At 45.2% G+C, this 23,870-nt stretch overlaps 1 protein-coding gene across 2 annotated transcripts in view; it reads left to right on the top strand.

Moving 5' to 3' along the window:
* Window positions 1-11,286: 11,286 nt before the first annotated feature.
* The window catches only part of LOC139273082 (creatine kinase M-type-like), a 48,337-nt gene continuing 35,753 nt past the window's right edge, over window positions 11,287-23,870 (top strand). Inside the window, exons 1-4 of one of the 2 annotated variants that reach the window (XM_070889417.1) lie at window positions 11,287-11,736; window positions 12,125-12,171; window positions 14,020-14,218; window positions 16,076-16,230. In XM_070889417.1, coding sequence (XP_070745518.1) covers window positions 11,721-11,736; window positions 12,125-12,171; window positions 14,020-14,218; window positions 16,076-16,230 — 417 coding nt within the window. In that variant the 5' untranslated portion in view covers window positions 11,287-11,720. Of the gene's footprint in view, window positions 11,737-11,933; window positions 11,982-12,124; window positions 12,172-14,019; window positions 14,219-16,075; window positions 16,231-23,870 lie in introns of those variants that run through there. The other variant, XM_070889418.1, reaches the window with a different exon arrangement.

Here is a 23,870-nt window from a genome sequence, read left to right on the forward strand (position 1 = left end):
GCGACTGGCTTGTCGGTAACTCTTTGTCTCCAGACACCATCTTCGCATAGCTTAATTCCTGCCTCAATCCATGTCCATTTTTCCTCTCGGGAGCACTCGCCTTGCATTGTTTGAAGGTCTCGTGTCAGAGTCCTGAGTGCTTTCAATCTGCACATCTGTGTTGGTTCTTCTGGAGGAACGCCCTGTGAGGCGGCATCTTTAGCTGCCTGGTCAGCTAGGGCATTTCCCTATGCTTCTGTGGTATTTTCCTTGGTATGGGCCTTACACTTCAGGATGGACACTTCCTGAGGTAATTGTATGGCCTCCAGTAAGTCTCGGACTTCTTTTCCATTTCGGATAGGTGTACCAGCAGCAGTGAGGAATCCTCTTTTCCGCCATAACATACCAAAGTCGTGAGCGACTCCAAAACCATAACGCGAATCTGTGTAGACATTAGCTGTCTGTCCTTCTGCTATTCGACATGCTTCTGACAGGGCCCGTAACTCGGCCTGTTGTGCTGACGTTCCTGAGGGTAAACATCCTTTTGCCACTACCTCATATAAGGTTGTAACTGCCCATCCTGCTTTTCTGGTACCATTGTCAACAAAGGAGGAACCATCTGTAAACAGGATGAGGTCCGGGTTGTGCAGAGGCTCCTCCGCTGCTAAGGCTGCTTCTTCTGTTTCTTTTAAAATCTCCACGCAGTCATGCTCTTCTCATTCTCCCCCCTCTTGCTCCCTCGATTCTGACATCGGGAGCATAGTTGCGGGATTAACCGGCTGGCCCGGACGATATGGAGATTAGGAGCTTCCAAAACTGCTATCCAGCGGGTCCATCTTGCTGCTGTCACCTGAGACATTCTATTCATAACCAGCAAAGCGTGTACGGTGTGGGGACACTTGACAATCAGCTTTTGGTCGAGGACTAGACCCGCAGTGGTCATTACCGCTCGACATGTAGCTTCCATGGCCCTTAGGCAACTTCCCCATCCGAGGGCTACCGCATCCAGTTTTGCCGAATAATAGCCAATAGGTCTTTGCCGATCCCCATGTTCTTGTGTCAGTATAGCTGTCATATATCCTTCTTTCTCATGGACAAACAGGGTAAATGGCTTACCACTGTCGGGGATTCCCAGAGCCGGTGCCGAACACAAAGCCTTTTACAAATTCAGGAAGGCCTCTTGCTGTTCTTTTGTGAGGGTGATGGCTTCTTTAGTGGCACGTTTCCCCTTTAAAATATCATTCAATGGCTGAGCAAGCTGTGTGAAGGAGTCAATCCAATTTCTGTTAAAGTTACACAATCCCAAAAAAGACCTTAGTTCCTGAATAGTGGTGGGTTTTTTAGCAGCCCGAATGGCTGCAGTTCTATCCTGGGTAAGTTCTCTCTTTCCTTGTGAAATCTTTTGTCCCAGGTATACAACCTCTTGGAATATTTGTGCTTTGTCGATGCTGGCTTTATGTCCTTTCAGCCGAAGGTGATCCAGCAAAGTTCGTAAATCTTGTTCATGCTGTTCTTCCGTGTTTGAAGCTAGCAGGATATCGTCTACATATTGGATGACTGTGGATGACAGGGGAGGTAATTCTCGCAAATGGCTTTGTAAAGCCATGTGGAATACCGTAGGGCTGTTGTAGAAACCCTGCGGTAACCGGGTCCAAGTATACTGTTGTCCTTGGACTGTGAAAGCAAACCACTGTCGAACCTCTGGTGCCAGAGGCACCGACCAAAATCCGTTGGCCATATCTATAGCCGAGAAATATTTATGTTCCGGTTTGAGGGCATTAAAAATGGTGGAGGGATCTGCGACCAAAGGAGCTTTTTGATCAATACACTGGTTAGCTTTCCTATAATCGACAGTCAAACGCCAAGTCTCATTAGATTTCTGTACCGGCCACACGGGGCTATTGGAGGAGCTATGCGTTTTAATAAGCACCCCTTGTTTCTCCAATTGCTGAATAACCGGTAAGATTCCCGCGATGGCAGTTGGACTGATGGGATACTGTTTAGTGCATGGAGGCTTGGTCCCTGTAAATGACGCAGGCTCCATCTGGAGTAGGCCACAATCGTTCTTATCTTTAGCCCATATCGGGTGTTCCTTCAATTCTTCTTTCTTCAAAGTTCTAATTGACCATGTCACCTGACCATCCTCGAAATTCAACGATGAATCTACTTGGATTAGAACGTCCATTCCCAAAAGGGGTTGATCTACTGGGCCTATCCAGACTGGCGTGGTTAGTTCATGTGGACCCAGCCCTATAAGTACCGGTGTTGTCCTTTTAATTTCCATTTTATGGCCCCCAACTCCATAGGCTGTACGTGCCCTACCATCCAACGGCAAAAAGTCTCCATATTGTAGGGGTAAGCATGTTAATTCCACCCCTGTGTCTAAAAGACAGTCCACATCCTTATCGCCCACCCTCACAGTTATATATAGCCCATCTCCCCTTTGTTGTATTAGTGTGAGGAGGGGGGCCAGGGTGGGCTCTAATCGTTTTTTGCTATCCCAAGTAACTCCTTCTGTTGTTGTATTGTCAGTCGCTTAAATGCTTCTATGAGGTCGTTATCTTGTGACAAGCCTGGCTTGTTGGCTGAATTGTATCCCTGGCTGCGTCCTCTTCCCCAGCCACGACCTTGCTGTTTTGCCCTGCACATCTTGGCCCAGTGACCTTCTTTCCCACAATAATGACATTTTCCGGGTAATTTTCCTAATATCTGTTTATCGGAATCCTGGGATTTCCATCCCATAGCCTATACAGCTCGGACTTTAGCTCCCATATCCCGATCTAATTGGTTACATCGATCCACCAATGCTGCAAAGGTAGTTCCTCTACCTTCCCAGTCCGGTAACACTACCTTAAGCATTTTGGACTGTTCTGGCGTTAGACCTGCCACGAAAGCTGCTTTCAGGGGTCCAAACACTTGTTCATCCATTTCCTCATCCGTATTATTCATACCCGAATGTTCTAGCCACGTGCATCTAAACCGCTCGTCATACTCCAGGACCTCCTCTGTTCCTTTCTGTTGGCAGGCTGCAATTTTTCCCCAGTCTGTCTTAGCTGGACTGAAGGCTTGCAGCCAGTGTTTAATCGCCTCCCATCCTGCATCTAAATCTTGCTCATCCTGCCCCAAAGCTTCTTCTACCTTGTCGTGCAATTTTCTTCCCTGTGTTTTTGGCACCATTATGGTCAAAATTTGCACTCCGTCCCAGGGATGAAGTTGATATATATTTCTTAAGCGGTCCAATTGGTCCCACGTTTTTACTCCCCGTTTCTTTGGATTGGGCAATTCCTTGGACCATTTATCAATTTTCTCTGGGTCTGCCGGATCATGAAATAGGTATTCTGCATACACCCTTTTCCTCGTTTTTTGATTCCGCCCTCATTCGCAGTCTCTTCTGATTTGACTACAACTCGTCTTTTTTTAAACGGGGCAAAGCGCACCCCTAATTCTTCATCATCCTCCGACGCTGTATCGTCGGAGGATTCAGAATTCGTATCTATTCCTCGGTCGTGTCTTCGGGTTTGCGCTTTTAATTTATCTAAACATGGGTACCCTTGGAATTGATCAATACATTTTCCTTTTCCTATTACTGTCTCTTCTCTTGACCTAATGATTTTTTCCATTCTTTAATTTCACCTTTAAGATCTTTAACTTCCGCTTCCAGCTTTTCAAGTTCAAGCTTTTTCTGTCGCAGCTGCGCACAAGCAGCTTGCAATTGATCATTTGTACTGGTCAGTTCTCAATCATGTTGGGAACGCATTATAATTTCATTCCGCTTTCGAATCTGGCCCATAACCGCTAGGGACCATCTAGTTCGCTCTTTATTTTTCATACGGGTTGTTTTTCCCCAGACCCTTTTAATCTCGTCCAAGGACCATTGTCCTTTGGAGGTTCCGTACTTTTGTTTGATCTTAATACAGGTTTTAGATAAGTTGAATTGTTGCTTCTTTCAACTGTTCGAGGATTTCATCTATCGAAACCTCAGGTGGTACCTGCCCACCTTTAACAGTTGTAGGCAATTCTTTGCTCTTATCTCTTGCTGCCATAATACTGGGGTCTCGAGTCGTAGGCTTTCTAGCCGATCAATAGGTCGGTGATTAATTAACGAAGTTTAGACGTCTATGGGACCTCGAGCCGACTATCAACCAGAGGGTTCGCAAACCGGAGGCTTTCGGAATCGCGTAGAAGGAGAGGCGAATTTAGACTTTTGACTGAGGACTTTTTTAAAAGAGGTGTCCTTACCTCAGTATGTAGGTCCGATGTCCAAAATTCAGTTTCTTTCCTCAGCGATCGTGTTCGTGATGCCAAAATTGTTAGATCTCTTAATTTCCAATGAAATACGAACTCCAATTGTAGTTTTAACTTCTTTAATTTTGGCAGACAGCAGTAACAAGTTCTTGGCTTTAAGCCAGATCTTTGTCCTTCTGAGATCGCATGGTCAAAATGGCTGTACTTATACCTGGATCAATTTACAGAAAAGAACTCGCCGCCTTTGACCTTATTGGCTCAATTAATAGTCTTTTAACCTTTTAATTGGCTCGCTACTCAAGGGTCCTAAAATGTCAAGTTGATCGATGACTTAATGCAACATGCTGAACTACATGTAGCAGCCTTGACTTGGGGATCTATGAATTTTCACAGTCTGTCTAAATGCAGCCTGTTTGAATTCTCTATCAAAGGGGAACCAGTATATGTGGTGCATCTGGATTTCAAGAAGGCATTCGAGAAGGTTCCGCATAAAAGATTACTGCACAAGGTAAGAGCTCATGCGGTTGTGGGTAATATATTAGCTTGGATAGAGGAATGGCAAACTAACAGAAAACAGAGAGTAGGGATAAATGGGTCATTTTCAGGTTGGCAAACTAATGGGGTGCCACAGGGATCAGTGCTGGGGTCTCAAGTATTTACAATCTATATTAATGACTTGGATGAAGGGACCAAGTGTAATGTAGCCAAATTTGCTGGTGATACAAAGATAGGTGGGAAAGCAAGTTGTGAGGACTCAAAGAATCTGCAAAGGGTATAGATAGGCTAAGTGAGTGTGCAAAAATTTGGCAGATGGAGTAAAACGTAGGAAAATGTGAGGTTATCTACTTTGGTAGAAAAATTAAAAAAGCAAATTATTATTTAAATGGGGAGAAATTACAAAATGCTATGGTACAGAGGGATCTGGGAGTCCTTGGACATGAAACACAAAGTTAGCATGTAGGTACAGCAAGTAATTAGGAAGGCAAATGGAATGTTGGCCTTTATTGCAAGGGGAATGGAGTATAAAAGGGACATCCTGTTACAAACTGTACAGGGCATTGGTGAGACCACACCTGGAGTGCTGCGTACAGTTTTGGCCTCCTTATTTAAGGAGGGATATACTTGCATAGGAGGCAGTTAAGCGAACATTCACGAGGTTGATTCCTGAGATGAAAAGGTTGTCTTATGAAGAAAGGTTGAGCAGGTTGGACCTATAATCATTGGAATTTAGAAGAATGAGAGGTGAGCTTATTGAAATGCATAAGATTCTGAGGGGGCTTGATTGGGTAGATGCAGAGAGGATGTTCCCCCTCGTGGGGGAATCTGGAACTAGGTGGCAAAGTTTCAGAATAACGGGTCGCTCATTTAAAACAGAGATGAGGAGGAATTTCTTCTCTCAAAAGATTGTGAATCTTTGGAATTCTCACCCCCAGAGAGCTGTGGAGGCTAGGTCATTGAATATATTTAAAATGGAGATAGACAGATTTTTGCATGTTTAGGGAGTCAAGAGTTATGGGGAGCAGGCAGGAAAGTGGAGTTGAGGCCACGATCAGATCAGCCACGATCTTATTGAATGGTAGAGCTGGCTCGTGGGGCCAAATGGCATACTCCTGCTCCTATTTCTTATGTTCTTATGAAAGCTCCCACCTGACAGATGATCACTTTCCTCAGGCAGAAGGCTGTTGCTCAGTTCATTTCCAGCACAGATTCTGCAGGCTGCAAGTGTTTCCAGCGAAGTCTCCATCCAGTGCCAGCTTATTGGAATAACTCTCTCACCATTGCTAGAATGCTTCTGTCATCTGTACTTCACCTGCCATCTATTCCATCAACATGGGTGCCGTTTATACTGTCTCACCTTGGTCCTCAGAATCGGACCACGATGAGCCCCAACACCAGCAGCACCAACAACTATACCAATCTTCTCCACAATCATCTGATGTTGCACAGGACACAGGACATCAGCACCCGAGCACATTGCTGCCCGGGAGGCCATGGATTGCCTCCCTATTACCAGATTTAGTTAACTTTACACTGTAGACCCATATGGTTGCCACATAATACGCCAGATTGGCATCATCCCACACCAACACCATAAAACATTCGTACAATGACCAAGCCATTCCTTTCACACTCATCACCATTGCGGTGTGGAGGGGGGAGGGGGGCATCATTATGTCTCACCATTCACTGCAACTCACTAAGCCACTTCCAAAGGTACACACAAATCTTTCCAAGACCGGAAAGTGCTGAAAATAATGATTTTTATGTTTGACACCACATTCATGGAAACTTTACGTAAACATTTGATAAAACACCCAAGTGGCTATCCTTGTACGTTATTAGTTGGTATGATTGCACTAGGATGAGGGTGAGTGTGAGGGGTGGCTAGTGAGATGGGGATGTGATAATGTATATAGAACAGAGGGATGGTCAGATGTGCACGGTATGTTGGTGCAAGTAAGGATGTGCAGGAGTAGAGTAGGGAAGGCAGAGTGATGGGGATATGATGAGAGGCACAGCACGATGCAGTTGAGTGTGGCCTTGTACTAACGTTTCTTGATCTAATGAGATCATTGAAATGTTTGCAGCACTGCACCCAAATCCTCCTGACCACATGCAAAAGTGATATACTGTGGATGCTGGAATCTGAAATAAAAACAGAAAATGCTGGAAATCATATTGTCTTTCTAATGCTCTGTTGCTCTCGCCCAGATGCTGTGTGTGTCCTGGGGCTCTGTCACCTCCCCACATGCAGCAATGGTCTACTGCCTCTCGCTGTCCATCCCAAGTATTGACGCTGCTGTTTCTTCCCACACAAAAAAAAATGAACTTTAGCACATGTATTGAAAATAAAACTATTGGATTTATTTATAGAAGAAAAAGTAGACATGGATTAAGAAAGATGTAGATTTATGAAACACGCTTGATTCTTTATGGTAAAATGTTTCCATTTAGCAGATAAATGCAGAAGCAAAGGATGAAGTGGGATGCCACCCCTTATGCAGGATAAGAGAAATGCCTATCAAATATCTCTAATAAAGGGAGACACGTGCACCTGACAGAAATAATGGTTCCAGGAAAAAGCTTCAATATCAATAAAAAGTAATCTGACAAATTAATGATAAAATTACGTTCCAAACCAGATAAGTGACTGATTATGATCGGCAAAGGGCATCGGACATATTTCAGCCCAAGTCCAAAGCTCTGCGTGTGACACCCAATAACCTATCATGCTAAAAGCCAATTCTCTGCCGAATTCTGATGCTCTGCACACACACGGGTATGTGTTATATAGGTCCATTTATTAGGCTGTTTCATAATGAGAAAGATTAGAATTTGAGTGTGCTTATTTTCTGAGGAAGTATGAGATAGGATAAAGCGATAATACAGTGCTACTATAATTAGACTTAATTTGCAATATTGCCAAGTATTGTGCATCCCACATTATAACTGCTCAACCATCGGTGGCCGTGCCTTCGGCTGTTTGAGCCCTAAGCTCTAGAACTCCCTCCCTAAACCTCTCTGCCTCTCCACCTCTCTATCCTCCTTTAAGACGCTCCTTAAAACCTACCTCTTTAACCAAGCTTTTGGTCATCTGCCTTAATTTCTTCCTTTGTGGCTCAGTGTGAAATTTATCTGTTTTATCTTGTTAAGCTGCTGTGAAGTGCCTTGGCACGTTTTACTATGTTAAAGGTGTTATATAAATAAAAGTTGTTATTATTATCTCACCTTAGGAGGGATGTACTGGTCTTGGAGAAAGTCTGAGAAATTCACCAAGATAATCCCTGGAATGAAGTAACTAAGCTAGGATGAGAAACTAGGTAAATTTGGGCTATTTTCCCAAGAAATAAGGAGATTGGCTGCAACTCGCATTATAACTTTAACATAGTAGTTTCAATTCCACTATTCTCATTCGCAGGTGGGCACTCATGTTGCGGGCCGCACAGATGAAGTGCGTCTTTGGCCCTCTACCTGTTCTTCTTAACATTTAGGATCGCAAAGGGCAGGCAACAAACACACAGGACCCAAAGTTAAGTCCCATTTTTATAATTGGTGCTGGAACCATTTTGGCTACGGTTTTTGGACAGCAGCCTGATGTCTCAACCATAGTATCCATTGCCACTGGCGTAGTGGTGGAATTTCCTTCTGGAATAGAGGAGGCTGAGGGGAGACTTCATTGGGGTATATAAAATTATGAGAGGCCTAGATAGGAAGGACATTTTTCACTTAGCAGAGAAATCAATTACCAGGGTGCATAGATTTAAAGTAATTGGTAGAAGGATGAGAGGGGAGTTGAGGAGAACTTTTTTCACCCAGAGGGTGTTCGGTGTCTGGAACTCACTACCGGAAAAGGGTGATAGAGGCAGAAACCCTCATTGCATTTCAAAAGTACTTGGATATGCACATGAAGTGCTGCAACCTACAGGACTACGGACCAAGAGCTCAACAGTGGGATTAGGTTGGATAACTCTTTTGGCCGGCACGGACACGATGAGTCAAATGGCCTCCTTCTATGCTGTAAATTTCAATGATTCTGTAATTTTATGATTGTATATTTTTAATTAATTGCTTTTTGGTGAATCTGAAATTTGAACCGATTAGCATGCTTTGCACCCTATGGACACATTGTGCACTTTCCTATACCCTGTGAATGTTTTGGGCCAGTTTTTCACAAAATTTGAGACTGGGTTTTCGCGGCGATTTGACCCTCCTTGGCAAAAACCCGGTCGTAAAGCCTGGGCGGGATCTTCGGCTCGTTGTTTGTGGCAATGATGGGACGCACTGCTGGGGAGAGGAGGGCCGATGTGCAACGCCACGGATTGCGTTACCGCTGGACTTTCGGCTCTCTCCCGACCCGTACGCCATGCCCAGAATACCTACAGGTCAAACCTGTCGGTGCAGCCCTGCCAGCAGCGGTAAGTATGAAAACCTGCAAAAAAGGTAAGTTAAAGTTTTCATTTTTACATTGTTTTTTTCCAGTGATTCGATAGCTAAGTGTCTTGTAAATGTTTTTTGGAGAAAAAAAATCCTCTCCCAAGGCCTCTCTCGCAGCGTACCCGGCCCCGGACTAAATTTGGTGAAACCGTTTTTACGCCGCAAATGCTCATGCAACGCCCACCTTACTGAAACATAAAACTCAAAAGTTCGGCCTAAAAACGGTCACGCAGCGAAAACGGTAAGTTGCATGTATCGCTATAGTTTTCGCCCAAAAAACCCGAAAGTGAAAAATCCAGCCCAATATTAGGTATGCGCCTTTTGATCAGATGGATTTGTATTGCTTAAAAATTAGATTAAATTATAGGAAGTATTTACAAGGGAAAAGGTAGACAAGGGATTAAGGAAGGTATACGTTTTTGATTTGTGCCTATTCACTAGGGCAAATTATTTTCACATGTCAGTTAACTTGATTGCAAGAATGAAGCATGATATCATCCCTGAATTTATTTAATGTCAGAAGCACCCACCATTAAGTAACTGGTGTGTATATATATATATAATATATATATTATTAATGTGTTAATAATTATGAATGTGTTTGTATGTATTTATTACATATAATAAATATTTTGACCTGAGATTTGTGCACGAAGGTGTGGTTGATTGAAAATTAGTTTTTAAATTATCTGTTCTCCATTCTCACTGGTTCAAAAATAATGCTGTAAAGATTACAAGGTGAAAATAGCAGGGGTTGTAGAAGTGAGAGATCGAAGGACAGTTTCTGGCTATGCCAGGGCACTCTGACAGAGCAACTCAGCTGGTTAGAAACAGGAAACGTAAATGACAGTAAATGAGAGGACAGATTGTGAGACCAGGCTGCATAAATGAACGCGCTATTATGGAACAAAATTATGGTGTATTCTATTGATATTTGAAGGAGCAATATCTCAAGTTATGTATGTGTCTATCAGTCCCAATGCTCTACTTATATTGATGAATTTATTCCATCAGTTGGAGATTCCATCAATACAGAATGTCTATTTTGCGACAACTGCAACCTACTGAATAGATTAGGTCAGGAATGTAGACTATTTTTAACATTTCGGAGGGATTTTTCATGTCCTTGTCACTGTGCTTATAAACAGGGTGGTGATGGTATTAAAATAGGGTATGAAACAGAAATGCCGACTACCACTGCATTCCCACCTGTCCTGATTTTCACGGGGATCTCGATCTATGGAGCCAGAGATCCTGCCAGAAACAGACGGGATTCATCTCTGCCTATGTTACTGCTACCAGTTCCTGTTCTTACCCACAATTCATTGGACGGTATAGCCAGTCCAGGCGATATAGAAAGGGATCCTCAGCTGCACTCGGGCAAAACTGTAGAAGGTTTTGGGAGATATTTTACTTGCATTAGATAAGTTTTTTCTCTTTGCTACTTATACGATTTCAAAGGGTTTGTAGCAGCTGTAGAATATTCTGAGCTCTTAAGATGCTTGGGGCATCATACTTTTATGCTTCACGGGGGACCTTCTGTGAATTCCACTCTGGTTTCGAGGCTTGTCGAACAGCAATTCCTGCAATTCCCGAATGGACCGAGGGGTCATTCGGAAACATTTGTCTTCCTTCCTCCTAACGCGAAGCACATTCTCCCAGTCTCCTCCTAGTTCGCCCCCTCCAGTCCCCCCAATCCTTCCCCTCCAGTCCCCTCCTTTCCTCCAGTCCCTCCCCTCCAGTTTCCCCCTCCCCCTAGACCCACCAATCCTTCCCCTCCCCTCCCCCCTAGTCCCACCAATCTCTCCCCTCCCCTCCCCCCCAGTCCCCCCCAATCCCTCCCCTTCCCCCTAGTCCCCCCAATCCCTCCCCTCCCCTCCCCCTAGTCCCCCTAATCCTTCCCCTCCAGTCTCCCCCCTCTCCCCTAGTCCTCCAATCCCTCCCCTCCAGCGCTCCCCTCCCCCCAGTCCCCCCCAATCCCTCCCCTGCCCTCCAGTCCCCCCTCGCCCTAGTCTCCACAACCCCCCTCCCCTTCCTCTAGTCCCCTAATTCCTCCCCTCTCCTCCCCCAGTCCTCCAATCCTTCCCCTCCCCCTCCAGTTCCCCCTCCCCCAGCTCCCCTCCCCATCCCCAAGTCCCCTAATCCCTCTGTCCCTCCAGTCACTCCCGTAGTCTCCTAATCCCTCCCCTATTCCCCCCAATCTCTCCTCTAGTCCCCCCAATCCCTCCCCTCTAGTCTCCCCTTAGTCCCTCCTCTCTCGCCCCCTCCTCCGGTCCCCCGCCTGAAAACGACACATGAACTGAAATGACATTCGCTGTTGCTGGATTTCCAGTTTGGGACGTTTCCTGCAGGAAGGGACCTTGTTTTCCCCGCTGGGAGCCGCAGTCAGAAACAAGCACAGCCACGGTCTGAACCATCAAGGTGACATTTGAAGTTAAACGAATGCGATCTGACTCCCACAACTGAACATGTAAATATAGCGAGTGACCGGCCACTTGAACCAGTTGAAGTAGCTTCGCAAGTGGTTACACAGCCCCTCCGTGCCGACAATCGCTGCAGCCATGTGGAAACTAAAACGTAAGTAATACTTTATTTCACTGCGACCGTTACGAAAACAAATTGTTGGAATGTGAGATCAAGTCAACATTTGCAAACTCCTGGAAAAGAAACCAGTCAAAAAGAGTTTGATGGTATAATTGACTGGACACTGGAGGAAGGACCAAGGTCCCTCTAGTTCGCCTTCTGTCCTATTAATCATACCATGATAATGGACTTGGCTAATTATGACCATCAATCTATTAATTAGTCTACAACAAACCCAGGTAATTCCAAGTGTTATAATCCTTGTTGCTATTGACGAATTTGTATGTTTTTGCGTTGTTAAAGCGCTGATTGTTTTATTGATTTTTGTATTTATGGATATTTCTGCACAAGTTATTTGCCGTTTATTTGTTGTTTCTTACAGCGCCGCTGGAAATGCCCCTCAGTCTCAAATACAAGCACACTTTGGAGGTTTGTATTCTAGAAGCAGAATCTACAAAATCAACACTCTTCACTAATATTTTATGCAAGAGAGAACAAGGAAGGAGTGTTCTACAAATTTGCATAAGAAAAGAGAAATACTTACATTTATATAGCGCCTATCATGTCCATCAGATGTCGCAAAGCGCTTTACAGCCAATGAAGTACTTTTGGAGTGTAGTCACTGTTGTAATGTGGGAAACGAGGCAACGAATTTGTGCACAACAAACTCCCACAAACAGCAATGTGATAATGACGAGATAATCTGTTTTTGTTATGTTGATTGAGGGATAAATATTGGCTAGGACACCGGGGATAACTCCTTTGCTCTTCTTCGAAATAGTGCCATGGGATCTTTTACGCCCACCTGAGAGGGCAGATCTCAGTTTAATGCCTCATCCAAAAAACAGCAGCCTCGACAGTGCAGCACTCCCTCAGCACTGCATTGGAGTATCAGCCTAGATTTATGTGATCAAGTTCCTGGAATGGGACTTGAGCCCACAACCTTCTGACTCAGAGCGAGAGTGCTACCCATTGAGCCACAGCTGACAAGAAACATATTTTCTTTTGTCATTGCCAAGAATTGCATGATTAGTTGATCTAATTTTAAATAGTTCACCATGTGTTTTGAATCTTTACAATTTGAGCACAGTAGGTATGCTGCCTGCAGTACAGGAGGGTCCCATACTGAGCCGAGGATAGGATAATTAGTGTGGATGTGGATACCTCATACTGTCGATCAGTAATTTCTCCCAGCAGTTTCCTGATGCCATCAAGACTCACTGTTTAAATTAAAGTAACTTCAAAACAAAATAGAAATCTAAAAGATAATATTAATTACAATATTTTTGTGTTAACCATATGCCATTAAATATGAGCTGTATAACATTCAGTCTGTATCATATTGCATTTCTCACCTACTTATGATTGATTGATATCCTGCAGTTTATGATGATTTAAGTAGATTGAATTTTATCATAGCTTACACAGGAATAATGTTCAAATGAGCAGTCCAGTATTGTAAATTATTGCTCAGACTTTCATGTTCCCTACTTCAACAACAACTTGTATTTATATAGTGCCTTTAACATAATAAACGTCACAAGGCACTTCACAGGAGCATAATAAAACAAAATTTGACACCGGGTCATATAAAGAGATAAACAGATGACCAAAAGCTTGGTCAAAGAGGTAGATTTTAAGGAGCATCTTAAAAGAGGAAAGAGAGGTTTAGGAGGGAATTCCAAAGCTTAGGGCCTTAGCAGCTGAAGGCATGGCCAGCAGATATCTCAGAGGGTTGTGGGGCTGGAGGAGATTACAGAGATGGGGAGGGGCGAGGCCATGGAGGGATTTGAAAACAAGGATGAGAATTTTTAAATCGAGGTATTGCTTAACTAGAAGCCAATGTAGGCCAGAAAGCACAGGGGTGATTGGTGAGTGGGACTTGATGCGAGTTAGGACACAATTTTGATGACCTCAAGTTTATGGAGGGTAGACTGTGGGAGGATGGCCAGGAGTGCATTGGAATAGTCAAGTCTAGAAGTAACAAAGGCATGGATGAGGGTTTCAGCAGCAGAAGCGCTGAGGCAGGGCCGGAGTCGGGTGATGTTATGGAGGTGGAAATAGGCGGTCTTAGTGATGGCATGGATATGTGGTCGAAAGCTCATCAATTATAACACCAAGGTTGAGAACACCAAGGTTCAGCCTCCGACAGTTGCCAGGGAGAGGGATGGAGTCAGTGGCTAGGGAACAGAGTTTGAAAGCATCACCTTCCATATTAAGAAGAATTGTTATTTAAATCTATTGCATTGATACTGACATGGTTGTTTATAATTATAGCAATTAATTCCACGTGATCCTGGAACTTTAATTAATCTTAAAAAATTGACAGCCGAAGAAGAATTTCCATGCTTGGACAATAACCTGACCTATATGGCAAATGTACTTACAATTAAAATGTACAAGAGACTGAGGGGCCGAGCAACCCAAAGTGGCTTCACACTGGATGATGTCATTCAACCTGGTGTAGAAATTTCTGGTAAGTGACATTTTAATAAAAAGTTACTTTAGATTTCAGTTAGTAAAACTAATGTCACATGTTACAGCATCAAAATTAATAATTTGTACATTTTTCATCTGTACAATACTGTAGTAAAGTACAGTATTAAATATGGGTCAGTCACCCTTCATTAATCATTGATATTCAAGGTTGCCAACTCTGGTTTGACATATTCCTGGTGATTTAATCATATGACATTTGATCTCATGGCATTTGATCATGTGACATTTGATCTCGTGGCATTTGATCATATGACATTTGATCTCATGGCATTTGATCATGTGACATTTGATCTCGTGGCATTTGATCATGTGACATTTGTTCACATGGCATTTGATCATGTGACATTTGTCCACTGTTTGCAAACGTTATTTTATTTACCTTAGTTGAGTGTCTCACTATCACCAAACCCCAAATAGAATAGAAAGATTTAAGGATTAGTAATCTTAAAATAAAAACTACTTGTGATATTTCTACAGTATCAACTGCAATGAGAAACACCAAGTAAATACCACTGATTCAATTAAACATAGAAACATAGAAAATAGGTGCAGGAGTAGGCCATTCGAGCCTGCACCGCCATTCAATAAGATCATGGCTGATCCTTCCCTCAGTACCCCTTTCCTGCTTTCTCTCCATATCCCTTGATCCCCTTAGCCATAAGGGCCATATCTATAAAATGTCGAGATATTTAACTTTGAACTAAAATTTTTGTACAATTTAATGACTTTTTACAATACACAGAAAGTTAAAAAATAATAAATAGAATAAAAATCAAACCTAATTGAATTCACTGAATCCACCCCCCACCACTGAAGCCCAGCTTCAGGGAGTTGAGGTTCAGTCCTCAGGAAGCAGCATCAAAGCTGCACGATTCTCAGAACAAGACAAACTATAGATAGATTTTTGGACTCTCGGGGAATCAAGGGATATGGAGATCGGGCAGGAAAATGGAATTGAGGTCGAAGAACAGCCCTATGTCAGCTGTGGCTCAGTGGGTAGCACACTCGCCTGTGAGTCAGAAGGTTGTGGATTCAAGTTCCATTTCAGGAACTTGAGCACATAAATCTAGGCTGACACTCCAGTGCAGTGCTGAAAGAGTGCTGCACTGTCGGAGGTGCTGTCTTTCGGATGAGACTTTCCGAATAGCGAGGAGACCAGCTGGATCCAGACAATGGGATTTGGCTGCAAGCCACGACAGCTATGGTGCTGTGCATGCATGATCCGCGCATACATAGACCCTTTCTCCTGAGTCTCCAACAGCAGTGCTCGGGAGACCAATCGCCCATTCCGGTAGACACCCGGCCAAAGTGGGAAGGTTGGGAACGTTACATGATTTCCTCATGTATTCAACTGTTTGTAATACTCAGCAGATTCCATTGAATGTTATAGATTTCTGGGTGCTCATGGCTTGTTTAAGATTTTACAAATTAACCACTCCTACTCTAAGGGATTCGTAGGATTAAGTGGAATAAGTGACTCTTTAAGAGTAAGATTTGTTAACCCTCTGAGATCAGTTATGCCAGAATGTCACCTTCTGAAAAGCTGAAAACTGATAGAAATTTCTTTCAGACAGTTTTCCTCAATCAATTGAAACATCAACCTCTTAATTTTAGAAAGATCACAATAATGTTACTTATAAGGAAAAGAAAGACTTGCATTTATATCGCACCTTTCACAACCACCAGATGTCCCAAAGCGCTTTACAGCCAATCGAGTAATTTTGAAGTGTAGTCCCTGTTGTAATGTAGGCTCGGCAGCTTTATTTATAACATTGTTACGAAACTAAAGATTTAATTGACACTAATTACTTTATTTGTTTGCTTGTCATTATAGAGAATTCTTGCACCAGAACTGTGGGTTGTGTAGCTGGAGATGTAGAATCATACAATGTCTTCATGCAGTTTTTTGATCCTCTTATTGAACTTTGTCACCATGGTTACCAGCCAAGTGAAATGCACAAAAGTGACATGAATGTGGAAAACCTAAAGGTAAAACAAAATTCATTTTGACATTCATATATGATCTTACATTGGAAGAGAATTATACATAGAAAAAGAAAAGGCCATACCGCCCATCAAGCAGGCTTGTTCCACAGACAGTGCACAATCTTCCTTATAAGAACATAAGAAATAGGAGCAGGGGTAGGCTATACGGTCCCTTGAGCATGCTCCGCCATTCAATAAGATCATGGCTGATCTGATCATGGACTCAGCTTCACTTCCCCGCCCGCTCCCCATAACCCCTTATCCCCTTATCGTTTAAGAAACTGTCTATTTCTGTCTTAAATTTATTCAATGTCCCAGCTTCCACACCTCTCCGAGGCAGCGAATTCCACAGATTTACAAACCTCTGACAGAAGAAATTTCTCCTCATCTTTGTTTTAAATGGGCAGCCCCTTATTCTAAGATCATGCCCTAACTCACCTTTTAATCTCTGGGACAGTTATGCATAAGTACTTTGGATCTCAAAAGTAGTAAAGCAAAGCACAACAATATGTATCCAACTCACATCTCCATGATTCAACTTTAGCCAAATGCTGTCCACGGACCATGTTCTGCCCATCTCTCCCTACCCCACCCCCCTGCCCCCTTGCCAGCCCAAGTGGCACAGGGACCATCATCCTATGGTGCACACGATCGCCTTAGACTATACTATGCCTTACAGCCTTTAATCCCATTCACAACCAGCTAGTGATCACATTTTTTGAAGGAGTTAATATCATCATCATCATAGGCAGTCTCTCGGAATCGAGGAAGACTTGCTTCCATTCTAAAAATGAGTCCTTAGATGGCTGAACAGTCCAATTCAAGAACCACAGTCCCTGTCACAGGTGGGACAGATAGTCGTTGAGAGAAGGGGTCTGGTTTTCCCGCTCTTTCCGCTGCCTGCACTTGATTTCTGCATGCTCTCGCCAATGAGACTCGAGGTGCTCAGCGCCCTCCCAGATGCACTTCCTCCACTTAGGGTGATTTTTGGCCAGGGACTCGCAGGTGTCAGTGGGGATGTTGCACTTTATCAGGGAGGCTTTGAGGGCGTCCTTGTAACGTTTCCTCTGTCCAGCTTTGGCTCGTTTGCCGTGAAGGAGTTCCGAGTAGAGCACTTGCTTTGAGAGTCTCGTATCTGGCATGCGAACAATGTGGCCTGCTCAGTGGAGCTGATCAAGTGTGGTCAGTGCTTCAATACTGGGGATGTTAGCCTGGTCGAGGACGCTAATGTTGGTGTGTCTGTCCTCGCAGGGGATTTGTAGGATCTTGCAGAGATATCATTGGTGGTATTTCTCCATCGACTTGAGGTGTCTACTGTATATGGTCCATATCTCTGAGCCATACAGGAGGGCAGGTATTAGTACAGCCCTGTAGACCATGAGCTTGGTGGCAGATTTGAGGGCCTGGTCTTCAAACACTCTTTTCCTCAGGCAACCGAAGGCTGCACTGGCGCACTGGAGGCGGTGTTGAATCTCGTCGTCAATGTCTGGTTTTGTTGATAAGAGACTCCCGAGGTATGGGAAATGGTCCACGTTGGCCAGGGCCACGTTGCGGATCTTGATGACTGGGGGGTAGTGCTGAATGACGTGGACAGACTGGTGGAGGACCTTTGTCTTATGGATGTTTAGCGTAAGGCCTATGCTTTCGTACGCCTCAGTAAATATGTTGACTATGACTTGGAGTTCAGCCTCTGTATGTGCGCAGACGCAGGCATCGTCCGCGTACTGTAGCTCGATGACAGAACCAGAGGGAACCTGTTCAATCTTCGTCGTCTCCAGGCCAGGTCCAAGAGCATCCCAACCTCTGTCGTTGAGGAGTTAATAAACACCGTATTAACTGCATTTGCTGGAACTCTGCTCCATACATTTACACTCTGTGTTGAAAAAACTTTTCTAATCTCAAGTCTTACGAAATTATGAAAGAAGACAGGAAAAGACCAGCTGAGCCATCACCCCTCAGTACTTCGATTTCAAAATTCTCATTTTCAAATCGCTCCATACATTTGCAACCCTCCTCCAGCTCCACATCCCTGCCCTCATCTTCTGCTCTTCCAGCTCTGATCAACTGCACATTTCCCCCTTCCACTATCGGTGGCAATCCCTTCAGCCATTTTGCTCCCACACTCCAGAATTCCCTCCCTAAACCCTTCATCCTGCTACATCTCTCCTCACCTTCAAAACCCTCCTTAAAAGTACCTCTTTACCAATGCCTCTGTCACCTACCCTAACTCCTCCTCCTACTTCTGACCCCCAACTGTGTCTTGCTGACATTCTGCTACTTTAAATGTGCAATGCAAATGTGAGTTATTGTTGGAGACATCAGTCCTCATCTTTGTTCGCATAAAAGATATTGTTATATATGCAGACTATAGATGGACTCTGTGTAGTCAATGTATAAGATGGAGACTTGACCTGATGTACTATAAATAAGGTTTACACTGTGTATATACTATGCTGGCACCACTAGAGACTGCAACTGGTGGAGACCGGGGTTTCCTGCCCCTGTGGCAGAGGCTATCCACCAGAGGGTACTGCGGTGGGAGACCTGAGTGTCATGTATCTTACATTATTATATATAACTGTATCCCAACATGCTATACATGACTGTAATAAGATATGACCTGTAACCACCAGCATACCTTCCCACCGGGGGTGCACTTGCAAGAGACAGGTATATAAGCACAGGTCTCAGGCAAGTGCAGCATTCCAGAGCTGTGAAATAAAAGGTGCAAGTCCAGAGTGACCTTGACTTCACTACATGCTTCGTATGAATCTGTACTGAGGGGACAGGACTTTACAGTGGTGACGGGTTACGGGATTACAGAATCCACAGAATGGTGAACAACGGATCAGATGAAAAGTACAATGCGGGAGACAATTGGGAGGACTTTATAGAAAGGCTCCAGCAAAGTTTTGTAACCAAAGACTGGTTAGGCGACGATAAGGCAGACAAGAGAAGAGCCCATCTCTTGACCAGCTGTGGCTCGAAAACATACGCTTTAATGAATGATCTGTTGGCACCTGAGAAACCAGCAAGCAAGTCGTTTGAAGAATTGAGCACACTGGTAAGAGACAACCTGAAGCCAGCGAGCAGCCTACACATGGCCAGACACATGTTCTACAACTACAGACGCTGTGTGGGCCAGAGCATACCCGATTTCGTGGCGGAACTTTGGAGGTTGGCTAGTTTATGTGAGTTCTCCGATGAACTGAGGAGAGAAATGCTGAGAGACTTTTTCATTGAAGGAATAGGCCACGCAGGCATATTCCGAAAGCTCATAGAGACCAAGAACCTGACCTTAGAGGCAGCAGCACTGGTTGCACAGACATTCTTGGCAGGGGAAGAAGAAACGAGGTTGATTTACAATGCAGGTACGACAACTAATGAAATAATGGACCAAGGAGTTCACAGCATTAGAAAAGCTGCTACCCCCACACACAGACAAAACCGGCAGAACAGGCTTTCGACAGCAGACAGTGGCAACAGAAGCCATCAAGGGCCACAGGAATGGCCGTTCCCACCTCATCAACCCACAATGCGAGCAATCAACTACAAACTGAGAGAAGCTCAAGAGAGATCAGCCAGACGCAGCTCATTCTTTGCAAGCAGTCTGTGCTGGAGGTGTGGGGGTGGACACTCGTCAAGGGAATGTCGATTTCAGCAGGCTGTTTGCAGGAACTGTGAATATGCAGGGCATTTGGCCCACATGTGCAAAAAAACGGCAGCTCGGCTGGTATACGAAGCGGATGGGTCGGAAAGCGGACCAGAAGACGGTGGGGACAGTACCCGGGACACCGATGTACAGCGGGTCAACACGATCAATGGCCGCTGCTCCTACGACAGGATGCCTCCTATAATGATGAGGGTCCTACTCAACGGGATATCTGTCAACATGGAGCTGGATACGGGAGCGAGTCAATCTCTCATGGGCGCTCAACAATTTGAACAACTGTGGCCGCATAAAAGAGACAGACCAAAACCCACAAGGGTCGACACCAAACTCAGGACCTTTCCCAAAGAAATCGTACCAGTCCTCGGCAGCGCCATGCTCTCTGTCACACACAAAGGGACAGTGAACCGACTTCCCCTGTGGATTGTTCCCGGAGACCCCCCAGCACTGCTGGGGAGAAGCTGGCTGGCAAAACTAAACTGGAAATGGGATGATGTCCAAGCCATGTCATTAGAGGAACGGACCTCCTGCTCAACAGTTATAAAGCGATTTGAACATCTCTTTCAGCCAGGTGTGGGCACTTTCAAAGTGGCCAAAGTCAAAATCTACATCACACAGGATGCTAGACCGGTCCATCACAAGGCCAGAGCTGTACCCTATGTGATGATGGAAAAGATTGAACACGAACTAGACAGGCTTCTGCGGGAAGGCATTATATAACATGTGGAATTTAGCGACTGGGCAAGTCCCATCGTCCCAGTCATGAAGCCTGATGGATCTGTATGAATCTGTGGGGACTACAAATCTACCATAAACAGAGTCTCCCTACAGGACCAGTACCCGCTGCCCAGAGCGGAGGACTTATTTGCCACATTGGCTGGAGGTAAACTTTTCTCAAAATTAGACCTCACATCTGCGTATATGACGCAAGAATTGACCGAGGAATCCAAGCTACTCACCGCCATCAACACACATTGAGACCTTTTCATGTACAATCGATGCCTATTCGGCATCAGGTCGGCAGCTGCCATATCCCAGCGCAACATGGAGAGTCTGCTCAAGTCCATCCCGGGGACGGTTGTATTTCAAGACGACATACTTATCACGGGCATTGACACCGACTCCCATCTCCGTAATTTGGAGGAAGTACTAAAGCAGTTGGATCGGGTAGGCGTACGAGTCAAGAAATCCAAGTGCCTGTTTCTCGCACCCGAGGTTGAATTTTTGGGCAAAGATTGCCGCTGATGGAATCCGCCCAACAGAGTCCAAAACAGAAGCAATTCGCCTGGCACCCAGGCCCCGGAATGTTTCTCGGGCTACTCAATTACTTTGGGAACTTTATGCAGAACTTAAGCACGCTGCTGGAGCCTCTCCACGTGCTACTCAGGAAGGGGTGCGATTGGTTTTGGGGGGACGCCCAGGAACGCGCCTTCAATAAGGCACGCAACCTTCTGTGTTCCAACAGTGTTTTGACTTTCTTTGACCCAGGTAAAAAGCTAGTTCTCACATGCGATGCGTCAACGTATGGGGTCGGGTGCGTTTTGCAACATGTCAATAGTGCGGGCAAATTACAACCCATAGCTTATGCCTCCAGGTCACTTTCGCGGGCGGAGCGCGGGTATGGAATGGTAGAGAAGGAGGCGCTCGCATGCGTGTACAGTGTCAAAAAGATGCACCAATACCTTTTCGGGGCCAAGTTCGCATTAGAAACCGACCACAAGCCCCTCACGTCCCTCGTATCCGAGAGCAAGGCAATAAACGCCAATGCCTCGGCGCGAATTCAACGGTGGGCACTCATGCTGGCGTCCTACGACTATACCATAAGGCACAGACCAGGCACAGACAACTGTGCCGACGCGCTCAGCAGGCTACCCCTGGCGACCATGGAAGGATCTGACGAACAGGACTGTGAGATAGTCATAGCAATCAATGCCTTTGAGTCCACAGGTTCGCCCATGACGGCTTGCCAAATCAGAGCCTGGATGGCCAGCGACCCCACGTTATCCTTAGTAAAAAGATGTGTCCTAACCGGTGACTGGGCAGAGGCTCGCGATGCCTGCCCCGAGGAATTAAAACCCTTTCACAGGTGCATGCATGAGCTATCACTACAAGCAGACTGCCTGATGTGGGGCAGCCGAGTAGTCATGCCTCTGCGAGGCAGAGAGGCATTTGTCTGGGAGCTCCACCACGAGCACCCGGGGATCATTCTCATGAAGGCCATAGCCAGATCCCATGTCTGGTGGCCTGGTATTGATGCGGACTTGGAGCTCTGCGTCCGAAGGTGCATCATTTGTGCCCAACTCAGCAATGCCCCTAGGGAGGCTCCACTGAGCCCCTGGCGCTGGCCTACCAAACCGTGGTCGTGGTTGCACGTAGACTATGCGGGCCCATTTATGGGCAAAATGTTCCTCGTAGTTGTAGATGCATTTTCAAAGTGGATCGAATGCACCATTTTAAATTCGAGCACAACCTCCACCACTGTGGAGAGCCTCGCAACCATGTTTGCAACTCACGGAATCCCTGACATATTAGTCAGTGACAATGGTCCGTGCTTCACCAGCGCAGAATTTCAAGACTTTATAACTGACCACGGCATAAATCACGTCAAGACGGCACCGTTCAAGGCGGCCTCCAACGGCCAGGCGGAGAGAGCAGTGCAAATCATTAAACAAGGCATGCTTAAAATCCAAGGTCCCACACTGCAGGGTCGCCTGTCGCAACTGCTGTTGGCATACAGATCTCATCCGCACTCACTGACTGGGATCCTCCCGCGCAACTGTTGATGAAAAGGACTTTAAAAACAAGGCTCTCATTAATCCTCCCAGATATGCACGAAATCGTTGAGGCAAAGCGCCGTAAGCTGACTGAGTACCATGACAGAAATTCGAGGGGGAGATGGAATGAGATAGGGGACAAAGTGTTTGTACTAAACTACGGCAGGGGTCCCAAATGGCTTGCAGGGACAGTAACGGGCAAGGAAGGAAACAGGCTACTGGTAGTCCAAATGGACAATGGCAAAACCTGCCGGAGGCATGTAGACCAAGTCAAAAGCAGATTTACCAACAGCACTGCGGAACCAGAGGCAGACTATAATGTGGAACTTGCACCACACCTGGTGAACAGACAGAGGGAACAACCTGAGGAAAGGGCAATCCCAACAGACAGCCCAGACGAGTCAACAACAATCACACCAATTGAAACAGACAGCCCAAGCGAGATACCAGCAACCACACCCAAAGAAAAGCAGACACCAAGGCAAACAACTGAACCACAACTCAGACGCTCCACGCGAGAGCGTAGACCACCTGAGAAACTGAACTTATAAAGACAATAAGACCTTGGGGGAGGGTGATGTCATGTATCTTACATTATTATATATAACTGTATCCCAACATGCTATACATGACTATAATAAGATATGACCTGTAAACACCAGCATACCTTACCACTGGGGGTGCACTTGCAAGAGACAGCTATATAAGCACAGGTCTCAGGCAAGTGCAGCATTCCAGAGCTGTGAAATAAAAGGTGCAGGTCCAGAGTGACCTTGACTTCACTACATGCCTCGTGTGAATCTGTACTGAGGGGACAGGACTTTACAGTGGTGACGGGTTACGGGATTACAGAATCCACAGAATGGTGAACAACGGATCAGATGAAAAGTACAATGCGGGAGACAATTGGGAGGACTTTATAGAAAGGCTCCAGCAAAGTTTTGTAACCAAAGACTGGTTAGGCGACGATACGGCAGACAAGAGAAGAGCCCATCTCTTGACCAGCTGTGGCTCGAAAACATACGCTTTAATGAATGATCTGTTGGCACCTGAGAAACCAGCAAGCAAGTCGTTTGAAGAATTGAGCACACTGGTAAGAGACAACCTGAAGCCAGCGAGCAGCCTACACATGGCCAGACACATGTTCTACAACTACAGACGCTGTGTGGGCCAGAGCATACCCGATTTCGTGGCGGAAC

The sequence above is a fragment of the Pristiophorus japonicus genome, chromosome 9 (genome assembly GCF_044704955.1).
Source record: "Pristiophorus japonicus isolate sPriJap1 chromosome 9, sPriJap1.hap1, whole genome shotgun sequence".
Taxonomy (NCBI): domain Eukaryota; kingdom Metazoa; phylum Chordata; class Chondrichthyes; family Pristiophoridae; genus Pristiophorus; species Pristiophorus japonicus.